At 42.5% G+C, this 24,449-nt stretch overlaps 1 protein-coding gene across 3 annotated transcripts in view; it reads right to left on the bottom strand.

Moving 5' to 3' along the window:
- Positions 1 to 4,295: 4,295 nt before the first annotated feature.
- Positions 4,296 to 24,449, bottom strand: part of rad18 (RAD18 E3 ubiquitin protein ligase) — a 54,818-nt gene continuing 34,664 nt past the window's right edge. Inside the window, exons 12-13 of one of the 3 annotated variants that reach the window (XM_015959823.3) lie at positions 24,300 to 24,344; positions 16,323 to 16,527 (exon numbers count right to left, since the gene is read on the bottom strand). In XM_015959823.3, the coding sequence (XP_015815309.1) occupies positions 16,428 to 16,527; positions 24,300 to 24,344 (145 nt within the window). In that variant the 3' untranslated portion in view covers positions 16,323 to 16,427. Of the gene's footprint in view, positions 4,410 to 16,321; positions 16,528 to 24,299; positions 24,345 to 24,449 lie in introns of those variants that run through there. The other 2 variants (XM_070549243.1, XM_015959824.3) reach the window with 2 other exon arrangements.

Raw genomic sequence — 24,449 nt, 5'->3', positions numbered from 1 at the left:
AACGGCTAACAAACGGAGAACAGAAGCCTCGGTAGAACGTGAACATTGGAGCACGACTTGGAGGTTCCTGATGATGTATCTGCTAGGCAACCGGGGCGGGACCAAGACATCAAAGCAAGGTTCCTCAGCATTGAGGAACACCTCAGGTCTTCCAGGTTTTGGGACTGGAAGATCAGGTGTGTTGCAATAAAAACTACTAGTTTTATCATTTTATTTGGTCCAACACGTACAGTGTTAGCAGTCAGGCCGTATCCGAGCTTTAACCTGCCAGGAGGTCATACCGTTTTAGATGGAGTTGAATGCGACGACTGAAAAAGTCACTCAGTGTATGCCCAGCTTTAGGGTTATGTCCAAAGTTCGAGTTATTATACGGTATATGTTGGTGAGTCATTTACAGTGTTAGCAACTGTGTGTATTTAACCAGGAGTTTCTAATTATATTCTCTATTGCTGTTTTCTACATGACGGCACTTTATTGACCTGATTACATAAACGTTTCCACACAAATGCATCAGATATCAGTGGCTCATCATCCTCTACTAAAACCATCCATGACTTAAATTCATAAAGAAAACTGAATTGAATCCTTTTTAACACGTGTGTTGTTTATAAATCCCCATTTCACTAATAACAAACCCACAATGTTGCCGTGTTCTGCAGACCAAGCTCTTCCTCCTGTTAACCTCCTTTATGTGGTCTTATCTCCCCTCCTGGTGAGATAAGACCACAGGAATTTAACACAAGAGATGCAGCATTGCTGCTGCTTCACTGCCTTCTAAGGTTATCTCTGCACCGACTCCAATAACTGGCTAAAATATGACCACTGGCCTCAGGCTGTAAAGAAATGTACCATAAATCTCTCCCTAAATATGAAAACGAAATAACTCTTAAAAGGGTGATGACTGACAGACAATGGCAGTAATATATGAAACACCAGAAGAAAAGGAGGGTCTGCAAGAAGCAGTTCATACAATGAGTTGAACCTGATTAAGTTCAGGGGTTTTATATATTATTACATGCTTTGTAAAAAGGTTTTGCATGAAAGGTTCCAGAAAGCTCAAAGAAGGAGGTGTTGATTTTTCGTTTTTGGTTCTGGAGTCGTGCAAAGTCATCGTGCACGGGTAGATTTATCTGAGTAAAAGCTCAAATTAAAACTAAAAGGGATCCAGGGAAACTGCAGTAATGAAGACAGAATGAAATTATGAGGAGGTGAAGAGCACTAGCAGTGGGACAAATCACGGTTTGTCTTGTTCTGCTGCAGGCGTCGCAGACGAGAGGGAACACGCTTTGTCCGTCTCATTTCATTTCCATTGCTAATTCCAGTTTGTCCTGTTTATTTTTTGTTATTTCTTCCCCACAAGCACACAACCAGGATGATGTTTAAATCATTATAGCCGATAATATTTTTACAAACAGTCACGGCACCGTGCTCAGGAACGATCCTTCGGATTACAGACGGATACATTTGTGTACAAATATAAAAACAGCAATGGATGAAAGACAATGTGCTGCAACATGGTATAACAACAACGACAACAACAACAATAATAATGTTGTTATATTTGTAAAGACTTTTTTGCATTTTGAGGGTCACAAAATTAGAAACTCTGGGAGCCACTGCCGTAAACTTCCTTTTAGATTGTTTTCTTTGCAGCAACAGAACCAATTCTGTATTCCATAAAACATTTTTATTCATTTTAGTTCCCTGAAAGACTGACAAACCCACATAATCAAATGCTAAATTACAAAAATTACATTTTTTTGTGCAGCAAAGCTTTAACCAAATCAGCACTAATTTTGTGCCGAGTGGTTAAAAGCAGACAGGCCTTCATGTTAAATGAAACAGATTAAAAAGCTCAAGAGGATTGTCTCTTTAAAAGAAAAAATCATAATTATAAGTTTTAAAGTGTTTCACATTAAAACAGACGCCAGGACGAGAATGACTTTCACCTCTAATTAGCCTCTCAGCCTCGTTAGCAGACGTGTTGTTGGAGGAGAGAGCAGCTTTCAGTCTCTTCTCATGAGATTCAAAGGAAAAAAGTGATTATGACCTTTTCCTTTAAATCACAGTATTTACCATAATTTCCGGACTATAGAGCGCACCTCAATATAAGCCGCACCAACAAAAAAAAGGTTCCAAAGGTTCTTTCTATAACCCCGGCTTTCCACGGGAGCCGTCAGCAGCACGTTACTGCAGCAGCACGTCTTGCTCGCGTAAGCTGCTGCTCGGCCCTTCCCACGAGACGCGAAGCAGCAGGGGAGCAGCTGTCACCGACCGAGCACGAAGTACACGAGTGACTTCGTCAGTAAACACAACAACAAGCAGGAGAAAACTACAACATGGTTTGTGTTTTATGTTCTTCTGTCCGTTTTATAATCGCCAATACGGACCTGAAAAACAAAGGAGACCGCTAGCTAGGTGATAACTTCTCACGGGGCCGCACAGTTAGTAAGTGTTTTTAAAAGTAAAGCAACCGGAACGCAGTACGTTCTTTATTCTGAAAATCTCGGGAGCTTCTCTCCATTTCCGCGTTTGATTTCCTGTCTTTCCTTCCCCAAAAATGTCGAACTTGACCCGTTTCAGAGGCGTCGCGCGTAGAAAATAGATCCGGCGCGTAAAGGCCGCGACATGCTGCTCCTGAGACGCGGCCGACTCGCGCTGCTGACGGCTGCCGACGGCTCCAGTGGAAAAGGTTCTGTTGACCACAGCCGTTCCTATCAGCAGCTATGACGTGCTGCTGCAGTAACGTGCTGCTGACGGCTCCTGTGGAAAGCCGGGGTTACCCCGGGTTTCCACGGGAGCCGTCAGCAGCACGTTACTGCAGCAGCACGTCTTGCTTGCGTAAGCTGCTGCTTGGCCCTTCTCACGAGACGCGAAGCAGCAGGGGAGCAGCTGTCACCGACCGAGCACAAAGTCACACGAGTGACTTCGTCAGTAAACACAACAACAAGCAGGAGAAAACTACAACATGGTTTGTGTTTTATGTTCTGTCCGTTTTATAATCGCCAATACGGACCTGAAAAACAAAGGAGACCGCTAGCTAGGTGATAACTTCTCACGGGGCCGCACAGTTAGTAACATTTTTTAAAAGTAAAGCAACCGGAAGGCAGTACGTTCTTTATTCTGAAAATCTCTGTAGCTTCTCTCCATTTCCGCGTCCGATTTCCTGTCTTTCCTTCCCCAAAAATGTCGAACTTGACCCGTTTCAGAGGCGTCGCGCGTAGAAAATAGAACCGGCGCGTAAAGGCCGTGACATGCTGCTCCTGAGACGCGGCCGACTCGCGCTGCTGACGGCTGCCGACGGCTCCGGTGGAAAAGGTTCTGTTGACCACAGCGGTTCCTATCAGCAGCTATGACGTGCTGCTGCAGTAACGTGCTGCTGACGGCTCCTGTGGAAAGCCGGGGTTAGTGTTTACTCACTTTTGATGTTTTCCCAAACGCCGTTGGAACGAGCTCAAGCAGACCTGATGTAGTTTACAGTTTTCCTCAAACTACCGTAATTTCCGGACTATAGAGCGCACCTCAATATCAGCCGCACCAACAACAAAAAAGGTTTTCTACACACACACGCTGCACTCAAATACAAGCCGCGGCGCAGCAGCCACATGCAGGTCTCGGTGCACAGCGCATGTACGGCCATAACATAAGATAATTAGACAGAAAGACGCCACACGGAGGTTTTTCGTTGTTTTAATTCAACAAAACGAATTTTAAACACGGGTGAACGTGCCTGCAAGCTTAGAAAAGAAAACAGCACTGATAGCATTCATATTTCTGGATGGTTATAAGATAAAAACAGAACTGACACGTTATTACCGGTAATTTGCATGTTTAGAAGGAAAGAACAGCGCTGACACAGCATTAATAAGCCCTGGATGATTAGAAAATAATAACTGCACACAAAACATGCCTGGTTAGTAAATAAAACACACTCGCCTACCAGAAAAAGTCATTCGCTCTCATCTTCCTCTTGCGCACTAAAGCCATTAAAGTCCTCTTCTTCAGTGTCGGAGTTGAACAGCCTCAGAAGAGCTTCGTCACGTACCTTTTCTGTGCCGATGTCAGTGTCGCTGTCCGTGTTGCTGTCATCATCCCCGGGTGAAGCTGCTTGAATGAGTTCTTCCCGCTGCCGTCTCCAGCGCCGAACCATGGATTCATTCACGCCAAGCTTACGTGCGGCAGCACTGTTTCCCTCCTTTACTGCCAGATCGATGGCCTTCAACTTAAATGCGGCATCATATGAACTCATACGTGTAGTTACCATGATGAGGGGGTATGGATTTCGTCACATACCTTTTCTGTGGCGATGTCAGTGCTGATCCTCATCCCAGCCGCCTCACACTCAGCTGCGAACCTACCCAGCAAGAGCTGTAGATCAGAGCCTGATGAAGCTAGGAGGACCACATCACCTGCAATAGGCAGAGATGAGATTCTCCTGCCACCAAACTCCACACCCTCAACACCACGGCTGCGCCTAGAAATCCTGTCCATAAACATTATGAACAGGACCGGTGACAAAGGGCAGCCCTGGCGAAGTCCAACCCTCCCTGGCAACAGGTCCGACTCACTGCCGATGTCGGTGCAGGATCGGCTCGGGGTCCTTCGACTGCCGATGGCGTCACATGACTGCAACTCTACTCGGCTACGTTTTGGAAAGACATCAGCAGTTTAGTTAATAAATTCTTGTTTGTTAACACCGAAATGTTTTCTTTATAGTTGTAATTTGTTAATAAAACACCATATTATCTTTGTTTTGTAAAGAATGTGAAACTGCATAAAACCAACATCGGACAAACAATAGAACAGTTCTTAAATGTGAAGCCACATCTGTTTGTATTAATGTGGAGTTCGTCTGTATATTTCCTTAGTTGTTATCTAAATACATTCTTTGACTCTAAATATTGCTTGGTGTCTTTCAGTAAAGTTCTTATATTTTATTTTATTTTGCCCCATTTCATCAACATCAAGAGCTTTTGAGGGTCACCGTTTATCATTTGCTTATATTTTACATTTCCTTTAGAAATTCAAACATATTTTCTCCAAAAAGTGTTGATTTTTGGACTACAGGACTACAACCGCAAAGACTACGACCGCAAATTTATTCTGACCAATCAAAATCATAACGTGAAACGTCACTTCCATAAGCTTCATGTTCAGCCAATCAACTACTTTGACGTCATCGGCAGTCGAAGGACCCCGAGCAGATCCTGCACCGACACCGGCTACGTGGACCAAACTTCATCAGAATAAACATCAAATTAAATTGTTCTAGAAAAATGTTTCAACTCCTCTGTGCTAAAGCAGCTCCAGTCTTATTAATCCCACTGCAGTTAAACATTATCTATTAACCTCGGCACTGTTAGTTCTGGAGTACAAGCTTATTCCTGCTGGGTGAACTCCTTTTCTTTAAACAGAGGCTGTTCAGGAAGCTTTCATGACAAATAGCTGCTGTGTGTCATTTTCAGACAGAATCAGACCTCAGAAATGACCGAAATATCCTTTTAATGTGTGATTTAAATGAGCATTAATGATGTATTCATGACACAAGATAAAGCAATGTGTGTCAGTTAATCAAAAGTTGTGCATCATAACTGATTTTATAACTCGTTATTAGCCATAAAATGAACGTTTGACATTTAGCATATTTTGTTTTATACGATGGCTTCAGTTGCTAAATCTGTACACCTTTAGGAACATCTGGATTTTTGTCGTTTGAGCCGCAGAGAAGCTTAATCATCTTCTAAATGGGTTCAACTCATCCTGTCAGTCTAATTCAAAATGTTTGGTGGTGATTGCTGAATTCAATCTAGCCTGTCTTCCCAGATAATTATAAGGACCAAGCAGACACTTTTTAAGATAGCAAAGAAAAGCTTCTAATGTATTTTACTGTTCATCTGATCTGAGAGCAGCCGGAGGAGACTGGAGGATATCAGATCAAACCAGACAGAGCAGTAAAACCTGTCAATGCCTCTAAAAGAAAAGAAAAATAAGAATGAACACTAAAATATGAGAATGTAAGCTAACTTTCTTTACTCAGAATGACAGGCTGTTGTTCTTACAGACAGTTTGGCTCGTTTCAGCCAACCTCCTCCATTTTCCCACATCTCTTCTTTGCCTCTGCAGCACAACGTTGTTATTGTTGATTGAGTTTCACCCAACTATCTAATCATTTTCACTTGGCAGAGGCTTTAATCACTTCCTGTTTGACAGTCAGGATGAAAACAACCCCAGCTGCATCAATGGAAACCACTGCTCCACCTCACCCAAGTCAATGAGACTTCCTCCCGAAGCAAAAGGATCATTAAGTCACTAAAGTTCAGTGAAGCTCAGAGAAACAAAGAAGCTCAGATTAGTTCTGACCAGACTGATAAACTAAAGCTAGTCACAGACGAGGCTGCCTTAGTCTGAAAAATCTTTAACGATATCCAAGTGCGAAAACTGTTATTCCGCTGTAAAGTTGATCATCCATCCTATCTGGTGCCTATCCCCAGCGGTCAACGGGCAATCAGGCGGGGTACACCCTGGACAGAGAGCCAGGCCATCGCAGGGCAACACAGAGACACACAGGACAAACAACCATGCACACACACACTCACACCTAAGGACAATTTAGACAGACCAATCAACCTACCAGTCATGTTTTTGGACTGTGGGAGGAAGCCGGAGTACCCGGAGAGAACCCACGCATGCACAGGGAGAACATGCAAACTCCATGCAGAAAGATCCCAGGCCGGGAAGCGAACCCAGGACCTTCTCGCTACAAGGCAACAGCTCTAACCACTGCGCCACTGCACAGCCGTAAAGTTTACCTTTAATGATTATTTACACAGAATTCTTGTAGATCAAACAATCAGCTGTGTTCATGGTCTATGTGACAGCAGTGTATGTCACCTCAGGGACATGGTCTTCTGGTAATGTTTGTTTTCTGTGTTCTGTCCAGGATGACTAGTTGATGTGTGCACACAATCAGTCTTCTGCTTATGAATGCATGCGTTCATTTTGTACTTTTGTTTGAGTTACCTTGAGTTGCCCATGGAGTCTCACACCTGCAGCTCATCTCCTCAGGAAGCCAAATCAGCACTCCTGGGATCTACCTACTCCCAAGGGAGGGGAGATTCATGTTTATGCTTGTGTTTAATTTAATGTAGATATTTTCTGTTATGGATAGGGAGTTTGTAATTATGATTTAGTTATTTGAGTTACCTGAATTGATTAGACTGGTTAGCTTGTGTGTGTGAGGATGTGTGTGTTAAGTGTTCCCCTCTTGTTTGTAGAGTGGTCTGATCAGCCACTATTTAAGTTGAACCTGGTGTGTCTGGAAGGTGAGTGTGTCTTGTGCTGGTGTCATTCTGACTAATTTACATTGATTAGGTTAAGTTCATGTTAATTTTGAAGCTTCTCCAAAATAAAATGGAGTTTTCAGACTCATCAGCAGTGCTTCTCTGGCTGGTTTGTGCAAGTCCCTGACAGTCTAAAGCACGCTGGAAGCAGACTGCAGCGCCAGATATGTCAGCTCATTTATATCTAAGTCCCAACAGGTGGCAGCCCGCCAGTCTGAAGTTGCAAGTGCAGTATTCTGGCCACAGGGGGCGGTGAGTGGTTTCATCAACCCTGTAAACCAGGGGTGTCAAACTCAAACTCACAAGGGGCCGAAATGAAACTCTGGGACGGAGTCGAGGGCCAAACTTAATATTTTTTGAAAAAGTGACGGTAAATTTGCACATTTTCTTTATCAACATATATGCAATTTTGAACCTTTAAATTTGGAAACAAACATATTTCTGCATTAACACTGAATGTGGAATAACCAAATTACACACGAGCAAGTCAGTTTTAAATAAAAGGCATCAGTGGTATTCATTACTTGTGGTATAATCAGCATTTTTAAAATCTATTCAGGATTTATGTTTTCTTGTTTATTCATTTTTCTTATTTTTTATTCTCCTTTATTTCTCCTGTAATAAGTGCCATCACTGCTGTGACATCTAGCTTTCCCCACTGAGGAACAATAAAGGATTTTCTATTCTATTCCTCTATCTGCAGCCTTTCCACTTCCTGTTTACTGTAGGTTAAATCTTTTCTCACGGCCAACAACAAAATAAAAATATTATTTCATCTTAAATGAAAATGCAACATCTCACCTGTTAACTTTCATGTTTTGGAGCAGAAAAAGAGCATAAAACCTAAATATTTAAAGCTCAGTTTGCTCCACTGGTTTACTGTGATGCTCACCTGTTCCAGCCAGATACCTGCATCATGGGGTTGATCTGAGCTGAGGAGGAGACTCCTGTTGTTTTGTTCATCGCCATCATAATAATGACAACATTAGATGACAACAGGTGCTCACATAGGTTTGTGCTGCTGAACATGTCTGAGCAGCTTGACCACGTTGTTGTGTGTCAGGGAGGAAACACAACCACAGCAACCACAGAGTCATGCTGGTTTGAGCGTGTCGCTGCTCGCTGGAGTTATATCAGCTCTGTCCGGAAGTTAGTTTGAAAACTTTCTCTTTCAGTCGTGAACACGTTACTGAGTGGTTAAAATCTCAGTTTCTGGGCTTCAACGTCAGAAAATAGCTGAGTAAACTCGGCGCTGAGTGAGAGGAGTGTAGTTTGTCCAAGACAGAGGAGCTGCAGAGACCCGGCAGAAGACCCTGGAAAAAAACACAAAGGAGGGGGTGCTTCGGCTCCGCACTAACGCCGCAAAGCATCATGGGAGTTGTAGTCTTTGCGGTAAAATCGGCCAGCGGGCCAGTTTTAATATATTTTTGATATTTATCTCGCGGGCCACATAAAAATGCTCCGCGGGCCGCATCTGGCCCGCGGGCCTTGACTCTGACATATGTGCTGTAAAGGGTCATTTTAGCACATACTGGCTCAAGAACATGATTTAAAATTATGAAAAAGTAGCAAATGGCTCTAAAGGTACTGGGGTCTCATTTATCAAACACTGTGTAGAATCCTTACTAAAACCCTACTTAAGCTCAGCAAAATAAATGTACTTAAGCCAAGCAGGTTTGTGATCTATCAAACATGGAGTACACACAGCTGCACGCAATCTCCACTTCATAAATCGGAGACTAACGAGAATGTTTCTCAGCTGCATTTTAGTCACATCCCGCCCTCACCACGCCCACTTACTGCCATAAATGGTCGATGCAAAGTGCCTTGTGGATCTCATGCATATACATAAGCTGGCTGTTGCAGCGCTCTGCCAATGGCATGGCGACCGTAGATCAAGGCAGATCAAGGAAGCGCAATTTTACAGAAGCAGAAATTGAGGTGCCTGTGGGTGAGGTGGAGAAATGAAAGGAAGTGCTTTTGCAAAACAAATAAGAGAAAATCCACAGAGTGGCACAGCGTTGCTGAAGCCGTCAATGTTGTGTTCTTCAGAGAGATCTGTGGCGGATATAAAAAAAATGGTCCAATCAGGATTCAATCCCCAGACTCCCGGGTGAAAGTCACGCACGCTAACCAGTCACCCAAACAGAGATCTCCCCTGTACAAGTAGCCAGGGCGCATGATGAATCGGGTCACAGTGACAGGACACACACTGTCACAGACGCATGACATTCTGTCTCAATCTGTCCCCCTGCTGATATTCTGCATTCTGTATCCTGCGCTTCAGGCTGTGTGTGTGAGTGTGCGCGCATGTGTGTGTGTGTGTGCGCGCGCACGTGTGTGTGCATGTGGGGGTCTTGTTCTGTGTGAAAACGAAGCAGTACAAGTGATAATGCTGCAGGATTTCATAATTTTATCCTTCTCAGCAGCAGCACTGCAGGTGCTCTCCCTGTCCAACATGTGCGTAAGCCAGGTCCTTAGTCAACTTAAAGTTGTGCACATTCTCCGCAAAGTTTTCTTTCATAAATCCCAAAGTTTGCGTGGAAAGTTGCTTACGCAGTTTTCCGACCCCATTTTGTGCGTAAGCAAGCTTGATAAACGAGGCGCCAGGTCAGGATCTGCATCAAAACCATAGAAGTTCACTGTAGCTACACGTTACCATCTAAAGACAAAACTGATTTCAGTTTTTAATGTTCAGCTATTCTTTTCATTGTTCATCATAAAACGAAAAGCTCTCTAATCAGCAAAAATCTGTGTTCCACATGCATCATTCGACAATGTTTTATCAAGCGTTATCGTTGGTAAATAAATGTTGTGTTCCCAGTGGTTGTGGATACAGTTTTAGAGGAATGTCTGAGCCCTACGCCCATTTCTGCTTGTTTGTTGGAGCTAAATACTTATTTTCTGCACCAATATACAAATCAATTATTTAAAAATCCTAAAATGTGATTTCCTGGAGTTGTTTAGCATTCTGTCTCAGAGTATAAGTGTACCTTAGCCTGGCAAGCCAGACTCCATTTATTTCTTATTGCAAAGCCAGAATTTGGTTTAGTTCACTAGACTGAGTGTAGCCTACCTGTGATGAAGATTACTGACCTCCAGAGGTGTGACCAAGTCACAAGTCTTTCCAGTCAAGTCTCGAGTCAATTCCAAGTCAAAGACTACCAACTCTAAGTCAAGTCCAAAGTCAGTGATGCGGAAGTCCACGTCAAGTCCCAGTCCTTAACTTTGAATTTTCAAGTCAAAATCAAGTCATCTGCCCAACTTCTATTTAATGACGATGATAATAAATTCCAGAATTAAAGCTTCATTTATTTGCTAAAATAAGCAGGAACTGAAACTGATTCTAAACAAAGTGCTGCAGCATTTCGCAGAACAAGATCAAACCCAGATTTTTGTCCATGCCGCGCCACTTTTGTGCTACAATATCAAATATGCTCAAGTCATCATCAAGTCAACAGATGCAAGTCGATTCAAATCGAAAGTCATTGGCGTTCAAGTTCAAGTCAAGTCATAAGTCTTTATAGATTTTATCAACTCAAGTCAGAAGTCATTAAAATAATGACTCGAGTCCAAGTCATGTGACTCGACTCCACACCTCTGCTGACCTCTCATCTTTTTAAGAGGGACAAACAATGGCTGCCAAATACTTTTTTGCCCGACTGCATTCTTTCAAAAGACATGAAATTAAAAGTAAAATATTAATTTACAAAATCCAAGTTACACAAAATAGGTGGTTAATTGTTTTACTTTTGATTAATGTTCAACATAAACATGACATGTATGTTTTTTGTCTTGGCTTAACTGTAATTTACTCTGAATCATTATTATTAGAATAAAGTTGACTAACATCAACGAAACGCCTTTGGTTCTGGTTCTAAAATGATTTTTCTACTTTACCTAGGATCATCACCTCAACAACATCCATAAGATGCAGAATAAAATGGTGCACTGATCACTCACCAATGAAGCTACAAGAAGAACAAAACAATCAGACGGAGAAGAAAACCTGCTCATTAAAATAGCTGGAATTCAAGAAAAGAAAGCATTTAGTGTTGTGAGATTGCTTGATGCAGCAGTATAAATCACTAACGAAGATGAAAGACAGCGGCGTTGAAACAATAATACAAAGTTTAAATGGCATTTCACCCTAATTTGCTAAATGAGTGGGTGTCTAACCTACTGGTCTGCTCTGATTGGCTGGATAACAGGTGTTCCCTTTGGTTTCGGATATCCCAAACCTGCTACAAGGCAAACATGTAAAAGTATTTTATGGTGATGTAGATAAGTTATGGAAGCTAAATTTGGATTATGAACTAGGCCTGCAGGCGTCTCTCCCAGTCTTAAACGAACATTGGGATTTCTAGCTGTGTGCAGCATAAGGCTGCAAAACATAATCATGAAAAGTGCAACTGTGTAGTTCATTTATTTCTAAGGCGCCCGAGGACAAGAAGAGCTGACTGGTTATTTTCTATTTTTTAATGAGCATCTATTTGTGATTTTTTTTTTAAAGATCTTGACCCCTCCTATTTGCTTTCACAACCATTGCAAGCTACATTTATTATTTTACATTTCTCTGACACTCTTAAAGTGATTTTATGCTCACTGATCACGGGAAGAACACGTTTTGAATTCTATCTGAAAATCGTCATATTTAAAGTTTAACGTTTTTGATTTATCAAAGAAAACCAACCTGACAGCTTCACTTGCAACATGGCCGTTCACGCATTTAATAAGGAAGAAAACATGCAAAAACAGGATCAGGTCCTCTAAGGCAGGAGGACCTGATCCAGCAGGTGACATGGACTTTGAGAAAGCAATTATGCTTACTTCTGGAAGATGAGTTCTGCAACTTCACCTTTATTTATGAATGATACACTGTAGTGTAAAGCGTCTTGGAGTCCTTACTCTGAGAGGCACTATACAGGTGCAGGTCATTCATCATTTAAGAACCACTATAAGGACATTTAACATAAACAGGTGAAAGGGGGGAAAAAAGAGAATATGGAGCAGAAATTCATTTTTGTCAGTAATTCTACTTAAAAGTTTAAACTAACATGTGAGAAAGACTCATTCCATGCAAATCCAGGTGTTTATAATTCTAATAATAATACATTTATTTATTTTTGTCAACAACAAATGATCATTTTACATGAAAATACTCTTAACAACAACTGAAGTAGAAATAGGCTGAAGCCAAGTGCCCCCCCCCCAAAAAAAATTACTGTTGTAGACAGAAATAAATTTAACAAAATAATTGTGATATTATGGCTTGCAGCTTAGATTATTGTGAAAAGATTCAATATTCTCAACTCTAAGTGTCACACTCTGATCAGCTAATTCAATTCAAGTTTATTTATATAGCGCCAAATCACGACAAGAGTCGTCTCAAGGCACTTCACATAATAAACATTCCAATTCAGGTCAGTTCATTAAGCCAATCAGAAAAAATGTTTCCTATATAAGGAACCCAGCAAATTGCATCAAGTCACTGACACAAGTTAGTGACTTTACAGCAATCCTCATACTAAGCAAGCATGAAGCGACAGTGGAGAGGAAAACTCCCTTTTAAGAGGAAGAAACCTCCAGAGGATCCTGGCTCAGTATAAGCAGCCATCCTCCACGACTCACTGGGGATCGAGAAGACAGAGCAGACACACACACACACACACACACACACACACGCACACACACACACACAAAGTAATGTGTCTATGGTTATATTGTGATGTCTTAGTAAATATTCTATTTGGCGAGAGATAAACTTTATTGTATTTATCCTAGTGAATCTATAATTAAACGGGTAAACTAGCAGTAGCACATCCAACGTCAAGGAAAACAAAAAGTTATTATCAGGAGAGGGAGAATGTTTAAGTGGTTAGCAGCAGTGTGCTAGTCGATGGCCCCCTCCATGAGGCCACCACAGCTCAGCAGAACATCATTGTAGCTTCTTCTGGGGAGAAAACACTTAGAGAAAAAATAAAGTTAATAGCTGAAATTGCAGGAAATAATACAGTTAAAGAGCAGATTGTAGAAGATGAATCCAGAACACCTGCAGAGGGTTCCTGAGCCTTTAGATGGTCTCTCAGTCTAAGATGGATTACTGGTATAAATGGACTTTTGCACCATATTGATTTTTCCGGTTTGACCCGTATAAGTCTAGCTGATGGTTAACTCATGCGAGTTTCAGACCAAACCAAGCCTTTGGTTTCCAGATAAACATGTTTTAATTTGAGGTTTCAGATTAAGTCACAATCAATCAATCAATCAACTTTTTTCCCACGCTTTGAACCATGCGGCTTATAATGAGGTGTGGATTTACTGAAGATTTTCCTTCACCTGCCACTAGGGGGCGCTTTAGCAGAAAGTGAAACAGGTGGAAGTCAAAAGCGGAAATCGAAGGAAGTGCTCATTTTAATTTAGCACATGCAAGCAGCCGGCACAACAAAGAATTTGTTTCAAATCCATCCCCCTCATCATGGTAACTACACGTATGAGTTCATATGATGCCGCATTTAAGTTGAAGGCCATCGATCTGGCAGTAAAGGAGGGAAACAGCGCTGCCGCACGTAAGCTTGGCATGAATGAATCCATGGTTCGGCGCAGGAGACGGCAGCGGGAAGAACTCATTCAAGCCAGCTTCACCCAGGGATGATGACAGCGACACGGACAGCGACACTGACATCGCCACAGAAAAGGTCTGTGACGAAGCTCTTCTGAGGCTGTTCAACTCCGACACTGAAGAAGAGGACTGTTTAGTGCGCAAGAGGAAGATGAGAGCGAATGACTTTTTCTGGTAGGCAAGTGTGTTTTATTTACTAACAGGCATGTTTTGTGTGCAGTTATTATTTTCTAATCATCCAGGGCTTGTTAATGCTGTGTCATCGCTGTTCTTTCCTTCTAAACATGCAAATTACCGGTAATAACGTGTCAGTTCTGTTTTTATCTTATAACCATCCAGAAATATGAATGCTATCAGTGCTGTTTTCTTTTCTAAGCTTGCAGGCACGTTCACCCGTGTTTAAAATTCGTTTTGTTGAATTAAAACAACGAAAAACCTCCGTGTAGCGTCTTTCTGTCTAATTATCTTATGCTATGGCTGTACATGCGCTGTGCGCCGGAGACCTGCATGTGGCTGCTGCGCCGCGGCTTGAGTGCGGCGTGTTGTGTGTAGAAAACCTTTTTTTGTTGGTGCGGCTGATATTGAGGTGCGCTCTATAGTCCGGAAATTACGGTAGTTTGAGGAAAACTGTAAACTACATCAGGTCTGCTTGAGCTCGTTCCGACGACGTTTGGGAAAACATCAAAAGTGAGTAAACACTAATGTGATGACTTATAGAAAGACACTAACACAAGTAATTAAAATCTTCATTTAAAGTGTTTTTAGGGGCAGAGACAATTTAACATTAGGGTAATCTCTGTTTCAGAAGGTATGTAATGCATATTTACTTTATTAGGTACTCGATCACTTAGTCACAAAAACAGAAACGGGCGTTTTAAAGTCAGGAATTCAAAGTGCTTTACAATCATCCACAGCTGCCCTGGGCCACACCAACACAGGCGTGGCTGCCGCTGGTCACGCCAACCACCATCAGTGGGCCAGAAGGGTGAAGTGTCTTGCTCAAGGACAGAATGACACGGATGGATCCTGGAGTTGAACCAGCAACCCACCGGTTCCAGTGCAAACTCCTAACCCCTGAGCCTCCGCTGCCCCGTTGAGATTTGTGTCAGACTGAAACCCAAACAAGATGCCTGATTAGCACACGCTTTCAGAATAAGAGCTAAACCCTTTTAAGCTGTCTGGCTGCTTTATTGAAGAGTTGCACTGCAGCTAAATGAAGCATTCTTCTAGCAAACAATCCCTTTGTTTCTGGACTGCGAGGTCTGTTACTCATTCACCGTTCGCATTAGGAGTCCAGTGACTTCTGTGAGCTTTATCTGAAAGAGGCAGCCGCGCCAGGCTGCAGGTGAGCTGTTTTCAGTCAGACGGCTCCTGAGGGTTCCAGTCGACTCTCCTGCACACGTCAACATCACCTCGTCTTCTAAACCGTTCATGCTCTTCGCCGTGACGCAGGGTTTCCACAAGCATTCAGACTATTCAATTCAAAACTGACCCCACTACCCTCGCTTTCAGTGAAAACAAGCGTTTCTAAAAGATTTGTTGCAAACTTTCAGTTAGTGATTGACATCAGAGCTACGTGCAGCACAAGTCTTAAAAGGCTGAGTTCATTACAGACCGACAGGAGAACTCAGGACTGGTTTAGGCTTCAATAACCCAGAGGAGACTGGACATGGGTAAAAACAAATGTAAATGTTTATTCTTCAAACTCATCTGAACCAACTTTAAACACCATTTCTAACACAACCTGGACATGGCTGAGGTCACATTTCAGTCCTCCTAACCTGATGTAATACTGAGATCAGCTCTTATTCATCACAAACAATAAAATGCTGTAAAACACTACAAAATGTCTTTGTAGTAAAACATTTGAACTTCTGAAACACCCGACAGACGGGTCAGACATTAGAGCTAGCTTGAACCAACACGTTCTCACACCCTAAGCGTCAAAAAATGACGCGCATGACCAAGCGTCAAAATATGACAGTGTCCCAGCGCGTCGAGAGAGGACGCGCAGGGACACGCGCTGTGCCACAGCATCCGTATGGTGAGACGGACATTTAACCGACATTTCACCTCGAACCTCTAGCGATTTCAAGCGATTTAACCTTCCCCTCAACCCCATCCTAACCTTAACCCAGTATGTCTGCGTCAATTTTCAATTAAGCGTGTTTGAGAGGAACAACGGAACGAGAAACAAAGCTTTGCTTGCGCAAGCTGGTTAAGGTTAGAATGGGGGTGAGGGGAAGGTTAAATAGGTCACAAATCGGTCAAATGTCCGTCACACCGCGGGCGTCGGATGCCGACGCTCTGGCACAGCGCGTCCTCTCCCGACGCGCTGGGGCACCCTGATCGTCATATTTTGACGCTTGGTCACACGCGTCATTTTTCGACGCTTAGGGTGTGAGAACGTGTTACTTGAACAGGAAGAACATTTAACATGAAGGACGATGCGTCAGTCTTTCTCTTCACGTTTTACGTCGACGTTTCCCCACAACAGGCGACGAGACTGCATCGCTTCCTCTGGTGCTGGGCGGTCGCTTTTGGGCCGAGGACGTTTCTGGAGCTCTGTAGACATTTTCAAAAATCACCCGTTATTTATACAACAAAGACGGCACTTTCTAAATACAAAAGTAAACCGTAGTTTGAGCCAACGCCAGAGTTGAGTTGTTGGAACCTAAACTGGGCTTCATCATCCTTGGAAATAAATGTGTAGGAGCTAGGGTTGTCACGGTAACCGGTATAGCGGTAAATCCCGGTAAAAAAAGTTGACAATAAAAATAACCGTCCAGTTTTAAAAAAATTAAATTATCTCGGTGGGTTTACCGTGGCCGCGGTTTAGGCGCGGTGACCCTTACCAGCCACCGTCGCTTCTGCTGAAGTTCCCGCGAACACGCACTTTTTAGTTTGCAACCAAAACTTTGAAGCTGAAATAATGGCCGAAGGAGGAGACGGCAGCGCCCAGGACATCCATCAGCCCTCAAAGAAGACTAAATCGGAAGTATGGGCATATTTTGGATTTCTGAAAAATGCTGAGGGACAGTTAATAGAAGACGGCTATCCCGTTTGCAGAACGTGCAGGAAACAAGTGTCTGCAAACGGCAGCAACACTTCGAATCTAATGGCACATCTGCGTGACCATCACCCACGTCTCTACAGCCAGTGCAAGGTAAGATAACATTAGAATTTTAGCTTAAATGCATGACGTGCGGACTTTTGGTTGAGGGAGAATGCAACGAGTCACTATATACTGCAGCCGCAGCGTCCTCTGCCAGCATTTAAACCGTGTCACGGACACCCTGTTGCTGGATGAAGCATCTTATTTGTTGATGATGAAGAGAAATATACAATTAGTTCCTTGTCATTGATTTGTTTACTTATTCAGTGCCATTTATACTTGGACATTTGGATTTGATTACATAGTGTAGTAGTTATTTTAGTAATTTGTTTAAAGTGGATATTTATTTTAAATACATATTTTTTTAAGGTTGACTTGTACAGTGCTCAAGTCAAGTGTGGACTGGAGTTTTAGATTTTCATTTTGATAATGAAGAAAACAAGTATATGAGAAAACAAGTGGTGTTTCTTTGATTTGTTTACATATTGTTTATGTTTTGAATGTTTGGATTTGTATAATTTAAACCTGCACTGACTACTGTAACAAGTTCCAGAAAAATAAGCTATTTGTTTCTTTACTTGTGAAAAGTTGCACTTTTGCTAAGGCTTCGTGTTATTTTAGGTTTAATAAACACTGTTAAACCTTTTCTAAACTATTTCAGTTTGTGTAGAACAGGACTATCAATGCTTTCTGAACATATGCAACACCGTTTAAAAAATACCGCGATAATACCGAAAACCGTGATAATTTTGGTCACAATAACCGTGAGGTTAAATTTTCATACCGTGACAACCCTAGTAGGAGCGCCACAAGCTTGTGAAAATCGTTGTGCGCTCCACAGCTGTGTTAAACTGAGGTCCCAGATGTAAATCTTGGACCACCGACCTGAGAAGGCAGACACTCAGATCCTCCAACAAAGCGGAGTTAAAGCCACTCATACATCTGCCCTCTGACTGACTGACACAGCTAAAGTTACTTATGGGATTACAAGTAGATTACTCACACACGCTGTTAGAACGTTGAGCAACTTGATGCTGCATTTCTTAAAATAAATTCACCAAATCACACCGGTTTCTAAGATTTTTGCTAATAAAATTTGAATGTTTAACAGATTTCATGTCCTAAAACCTGACTTGCAGCTCTCACTAACCAAGTCTGTTAGTTGCGTTTGTACATGTTCTTCTCCTGGACTTGTTGATGATGTTCTTATGAAAGCAGAGGTGCAGTGCTTACTTTTACAGCACTAAATCACCCGGATCACGTGCAATCTGACCTTTTCTTTATGGTGACACATCCTTCCTTTTCTCCCCACACAGGTGTTTACTGATCGCCCACATTTACTGCACACCAGTTTCTGAACACAATCAATACCACGAAAAGCTCCAGGCAATAAACCGCCTAGTAACCATGATCTCTCAGCTCTCTTAAACCTTTTTTATAAACGCTAAATTGTGAGGTAGCAAGGAACTTCAAACAGAACTTCTCTAAAAGTTTTTTTCTGATCAGGCATCTGCAGTGATGATTACTTTACCAAGCCTACAGACCAGGTCTAGCCAGCTCACTGGTGTGGTTATGATTAGGGTTGGGCATGGAGCATCATTAAAATCGGTTCCAACTGTTAGTTTTTCCCGGAATCGTTCAAAGTTTTTTAGTTCGATTCCTAGAATGCCGACCGGAAGAGGAATCCGCGGCCGATCTCCGTGACAAATAAATGTGATCTGTAAATTGTGATCAACGCTTTTCAGAGCTGATCACACCAGCTGTCTGTGTGCAGCACCGAGCCCCCCTCCCCCACCCAGATATAAACAAACACGTCTGCCAAACTTTTACTCCGTAATGTAAACTTTAATTCCTGCAGCGTAGAGGAAACTTATTAAATACGTCAACACGGTGGATTTAATAGAAGCTTTAAAGAACAAACTCTGGACGGTGTGAGGTGAGTTTGTCTCACTGCAGAAATAAAAACACACACGGAGCGTCAGCAGTCACAGTCAGACGCAGCCAGCTACATTTAAGTTTCACTTCCTGTTCTGACTGAATGCTGCTGCAGCATGGAGGTGTAGTTCTCAGTCATCCTGGACATGATCATCCTGAGAGTTTCAGCTGAAAACAGCTGGACGCTTCTGGATATGTGGGAGACATTTAGCCTCTCATCCCAGAGGCTTCTTCCAGACTTTGGTTGTGGTCAGAAACAAACACACTGGTTGTGCTGCAAGTCTTTTTCTTTTTTCCTTCAAAACATGTTTTTGTCTAAATTAAGGTGATGTTTGTTCATAGAATTAAAATTCATGTTGGAGTTAAGATTATTTCATCAAGTAGGACCTGTGGTTAGCTGGATCATGTAAAACATGTCATGTCTTGAAAGATTCGGAGTCGGGAACCGATAGGAACCGGAATGGAAACGAGGAATCGGAATCGTTCTAAATCAAACCTAGTTATGATTCAGGTCAAGTTGGAAAAGGGACTTGGCTGCAACTGTCTTCAAGCAACCAGGAGATCATGTGGAGCATTAGCACTAAAAGCTTCTTTACTTTGGTCAAACAATCCAGCAGCATGCAGGCAGAAAAGGATTCTGTGGAATGATGTTTGATGGTGACCGGAAATTGTGCTGCTGAAAATACGAAAGATAGTTTTGTACCCATGTAGACAGATGAGGTCATGTAGGAGTCTTCTTTGAAGATGATGAAGTGAAAGTAGGGAAGCAGTAAGGGAGCCCAGTGAGGTACAGGACGGGGGAGACAACGGTATGGATGGGAGAAGTAGAAGCACATGGAGTCAATTATCCAAAAGCAAGGGGCAGCACATAGGTACAGGAGAGGTGGAGGGGATGGTTTGAGACAGGAGGAAATGAAAGGGAAGGTTTATAAGATGTGTGGACTGCAGCGGAACACAAAGGCAGGAGCTAGAACTAGAGCTGAAGATGGTCAGATTTATTTATGGAGTGAGAAAAAAGACTGGATTATCAGAAGGGTGTTTGGTTGGACAATGGAAGTGGAGTGTGAAGCTGCCATAGAGAGGACTCTACGACGAGCAGACGGTTGGAGTGACAGTGGAGGAAGCAAGGAATAGGGTGAGATGGAGGCAGATCATTTACTGCAGCGGCTTCTAAAGGTCCCCAGGAGATGAAAACAGGAGGAGAAATAAAACTATCAGGTCGTTTTCAAACCCTCAGCTAGAGATGTTCTAAAAGTCAGAAACTAATTAGCCTCTCACCTCTTTCACGTATTTATATACCATGTCGGACTACTTTTATTCTCCCTCTGACGGTCCTCTAACGGCTCTCAGAAAACAGGCGAGACAGAAACTCAGATGCAGCAAATATCCACTTTCTTCCTGTTATCCCGTTACTTTCAATATGTCTTTTTATCGCGAAACCCCAGGTGAGCTCAGTACGTCAACACACACACACACACACACACACACACACACACACACACACACACACACACACACACACACACACACACACACACACACCCACACCCACACACACACACACACACACACACACACACACACACACCTCAGAGTCGGCTCATCGCTCGATTACTGACTCACCTTTGACTTCCACCAACAATCACTCTGATCTTCTCCATAATGACATGTTGATAACGAGACTCATGAACTAAAGGCGGCGTCTCTCACACGTGGATCCACTTACAGCTACGCACGACGGATTCTACTCAGCTGATCACACTATAGATGCATATATCACCCTCCAGCCAGAAATAACACCCAACATCTACATCTGTTCATCTCCAGCATATGGAAAAGGGAAAAAGACCCTGAATCGGAATTTGGGTTTGAAGGATAAGTCCAGGTAGTAAAAGGAAGGAGAGGAATCTGAGCGGGGTTGATCACTGGTAAGCTGAAGGTAGAGGACGGAGATAAAACCGTGTCTGATGAATCTAATCAAACCCCCTTCATGCCAAAGACACCCTCTACATCACCCTGTTACACCAAAGGAGCATCCTGAGCCATATTCTTCTGATGCTTTATGAGTGATTAGGTTTGTGGAAGAGGAACAAGGTGATTTAAACTAACGACTCTACCTCCTGAGGAAATTGAATTAATTTGGAGTCAGGAGGGATATTTTACTGACCCTCTATTATTATTTCATAGAGTGTTATCACATCCCCCCCGCTGGTTTTACTCTGTCAGCCTGCAGTATAGAAACCGTCTACAGAGCTCTCGGATCATTGGACTACCACTGAGGAACTTAACATCGGAATATTTAGCAGGAAGTTTAGCAAAGAAAATCATTAAAGACCCCTCACACCCTCTTCATACTGTTTTCGAGTGGCTGCCCTCCAAACGCCGACTCCGATGCCCATGCTGCAAAACACGGAGGAAGAGAAGTTCCTTTGTTCCCAGAGTTGTGCCTCTTCTTTATTCTTAGTACAGATGGGGAGTGTATTTGTATGTGTGCGTGCATGTAGTTACATGTATGCATGTGTATTTGTATGTGCGTATGTGTGAGGGAGTGTGTGTGTGTGTGTGTGTGTGTGTGGCTACAGGTATGCGTGTGTGTATTTGTATGTGCGTATGTGTGAGGGAGTGTGTGTGTGTGTGTGTGTGTGTGTGTGTATGTGTGTGTGTGTGTGTGTGTGTGTGGCTACAGGTATGCATGTGTATTTGTATGTGCGTGTGTGTGTGTGTGTGTGTGTGTGTGTGTGTGTGCGTGTGTAGTTACAGGTATGCATGTGTATTTGTATGTGCGTACGTGTGAGTGTGTGTGTGTGCGTGTGTGTGTGTGTGTGTGTGTGTGTAGTTACAGGTATGCATGTGTATTTGTATGTGCGTACGTGTGAGTGTGTGTGTGTGTGTGTGTGTGTGTGTGTGTGCATAAAGGTTTACTCATAGCTGATCACTCACATGTAAAGGTATGAGGTTTTATGGGTTTTGTGAATATGTAAATTGAGTTTTAGCGCCTAGAAATTTTAGTGTCTGCTGCTTCACAATGCTGTCTCAAATTAATAAAGTTGTCTTGAACTAAAAAAGTGGAAAAAGAGTCAATAATGTCCTCATTTAACAGAAAAGTGAAAGTGAATATGGTTTGATCACAAAATTAAAGACGTTTGGATTATAAAGCGCTAAAAATACCAGTTTTTTGCTACTAGCAGCCAACCTGAAGGAAGACAATGCTACGGTTTGGTGAAACGGGGATATGATTCAGTGTCCAGGTTCGTGGTTCGCAAGTGAATGAGCTCCAAGTCGGATCAGTTATTTATTTGTGTCCTATGGGGGTGACAGGATATGTGCTGCTCTGTTATTGCTCTGTCAAAGTCACTCGATTGAGAAGACTACGCTCTAGTAGGAATATAAATGACAAAACAGCTGAGTGAAAGGGAGCACACGTGTCATAATCCGGCTAATTATTTCCGACTGTAGTTTTCCCAGAGTTTGAACCCTTACATTCATCGCCACTGAATCTCTCTTTTTCTGTTTTAATGGGATCTCTGTCAGATGTCCAGAAATGGCATGTTGTCTAAACCAAAGGAGGCGCAGACCATGACACAAACTGTCCACTGATTCTCCAACGCTTTGTTGACAAGAGCTAGCTGTCACATTTCAGAGCAGGGGTTGAGGCGGGACAGCTCTATTTGTGGTATAAGTTCAAGTGAGCACCTGGAGATTTGCTGCGCTACATCTCTGGAAAGCTCTGACTGGGCTACAAATGAGCGAGGGCAGTGAGGAGCATCCTTTCTATCACTCAAGCTACCCAGGAGACAACAAGGTGGGTTTGGATGAGGGTTGTCACGGTAACTGGTGTAGCGGTAAACCCTGGTAAAAATGTTGACAATAATAATAACAGTCTTGTTTTTAAAAAACTATATTATCTCGGTGGATTACCGTGGCTGCGGTGTAGGCGCGGTGACCCTTACCAGCCACCGTATCATCTGCTGAAGTTGCCGGCGGCACATGCACGCTTTGTTGTTTACAACCAAAACTTTCTTGAAGCTAAAGCTGAAATAATGGCCAAAGGAGGAGACGGCAGCGCTCAGGAGGACATTTATTATCCCTCAAAGAAGACAAAGTGGGAAGTACGGGCATTTTTTAGATATTTGAAGAATGCTGAGGGACAGTTGATAGAAGACGGCTATCCTGTTTGCAGCACGTGCAGAAAAAGTGTCTGTGAAAGGCAGCAATGCTTCAAATCTCATGACACATCTGCGTGACCATCACCCACAACTCTACAGTCAACACTAGGCAAGCTAACGTTAGCGTTTTAGCTAAAATGCGTGATCCGAGGATTTGGGTTGAGGGAGAATGCAACGAGTCGCTATATAAAGCAGCCGCAGCGCCGCTACCTGCATATAAACCGTGTCGCGGACACCCCCATGTTGAAATGACGCTATGCATTACGGGGCTCCCAGGGGCAGATAAGAGTTGGTCTCTCTCCGAGAATAATTATGAATTTAACAATGATTACTGTCTGATGACATTTTCCCACATCTGCAAAGCTCACTGGAAGGACACAAACTGAGGACGATATTCTCCTGATATAGGGTTTATTACTCAAGTAAGGGTAAAAAAGTATCTGATTAGAAGGCTACTTGATTACTGAGTATCATCTGATCTAATATGTTTAAAATGATGACATCAAACAGACAAAAAATAAGAAGCTATGGACAAATATTGGTATTTTAAAGACTAAAGGGAAAAATGTAAACAAATAAACAACATAATTACAAAATAACACATTTTAGACAAAATTTAGACACAAACTGAGGACAATATTTTCCTGATATACAGGGTTTATTTAGTTGTCTGAAAATGTAACACATTTAAAAAAAATACCGCGATAATACCGAAAACCGTGATAATTTTGGTCACAATAACCGTGAGGTTAAACTTTCACACCGTGACAACCCTAGTTTGGATAATGAGGGTAGATTTATTGTTTCTAACTGAAAGTCGGGACTCGATCAACAAGCCTGGGTCACCTTGGGGCGGGTGGGTGGTGGTGCTGTAGGAATATCACCCATGCATTCATGGGGAAACCTGCTTCTAACAAGTGATCCTGAGATGTCACTCCAGGAAAAAAAGTCCCAGAACGTGACTGGGACCAAGAACATCTGTCCAACTTCATACATGGAGTCGAGTACACCGACAGCCCATAGTATCACGATTTGTATGTCAGGGTTTTATGAACACACAGAAAAACATTCTCTTTAGGGTTACTCATTAAAATATTAAATAAAATTTAAAGATCGCTTACTTAATTTTTATGGAAGACTCTGGCCCAAAAATATCTGAAATAGAACTGAAAGAGAGGAAACAGAAATAGAGCATAAGAGTTTATTTACAGGTTATTATCACAAATGAGGGCTTTGTAGCTTTCAGAAACATGTCTTCTTCATGAGGTTTA

The sequence above is a fragment of the Nothobranchius furzeri genome, chromosome 3, assembly GCF_043380555.1.
Source record: "Nothobranchius furzeri strain GRZ-AD chromosome 3, NfurGRZ-RIMD1, whole genome shotgun sequence".
NCBI classification, from domain to species: domain Eukaryota; kingdom Metazoa; phylum Chordata; class Actinopteri; order Cyprinodontiformes; family Nothobranchiidae; genus Nothobranchius; species Nothobranchius furzeri.
This window is presented reverse-complemented; position numbering and strand designations above follow the sequence as displayed.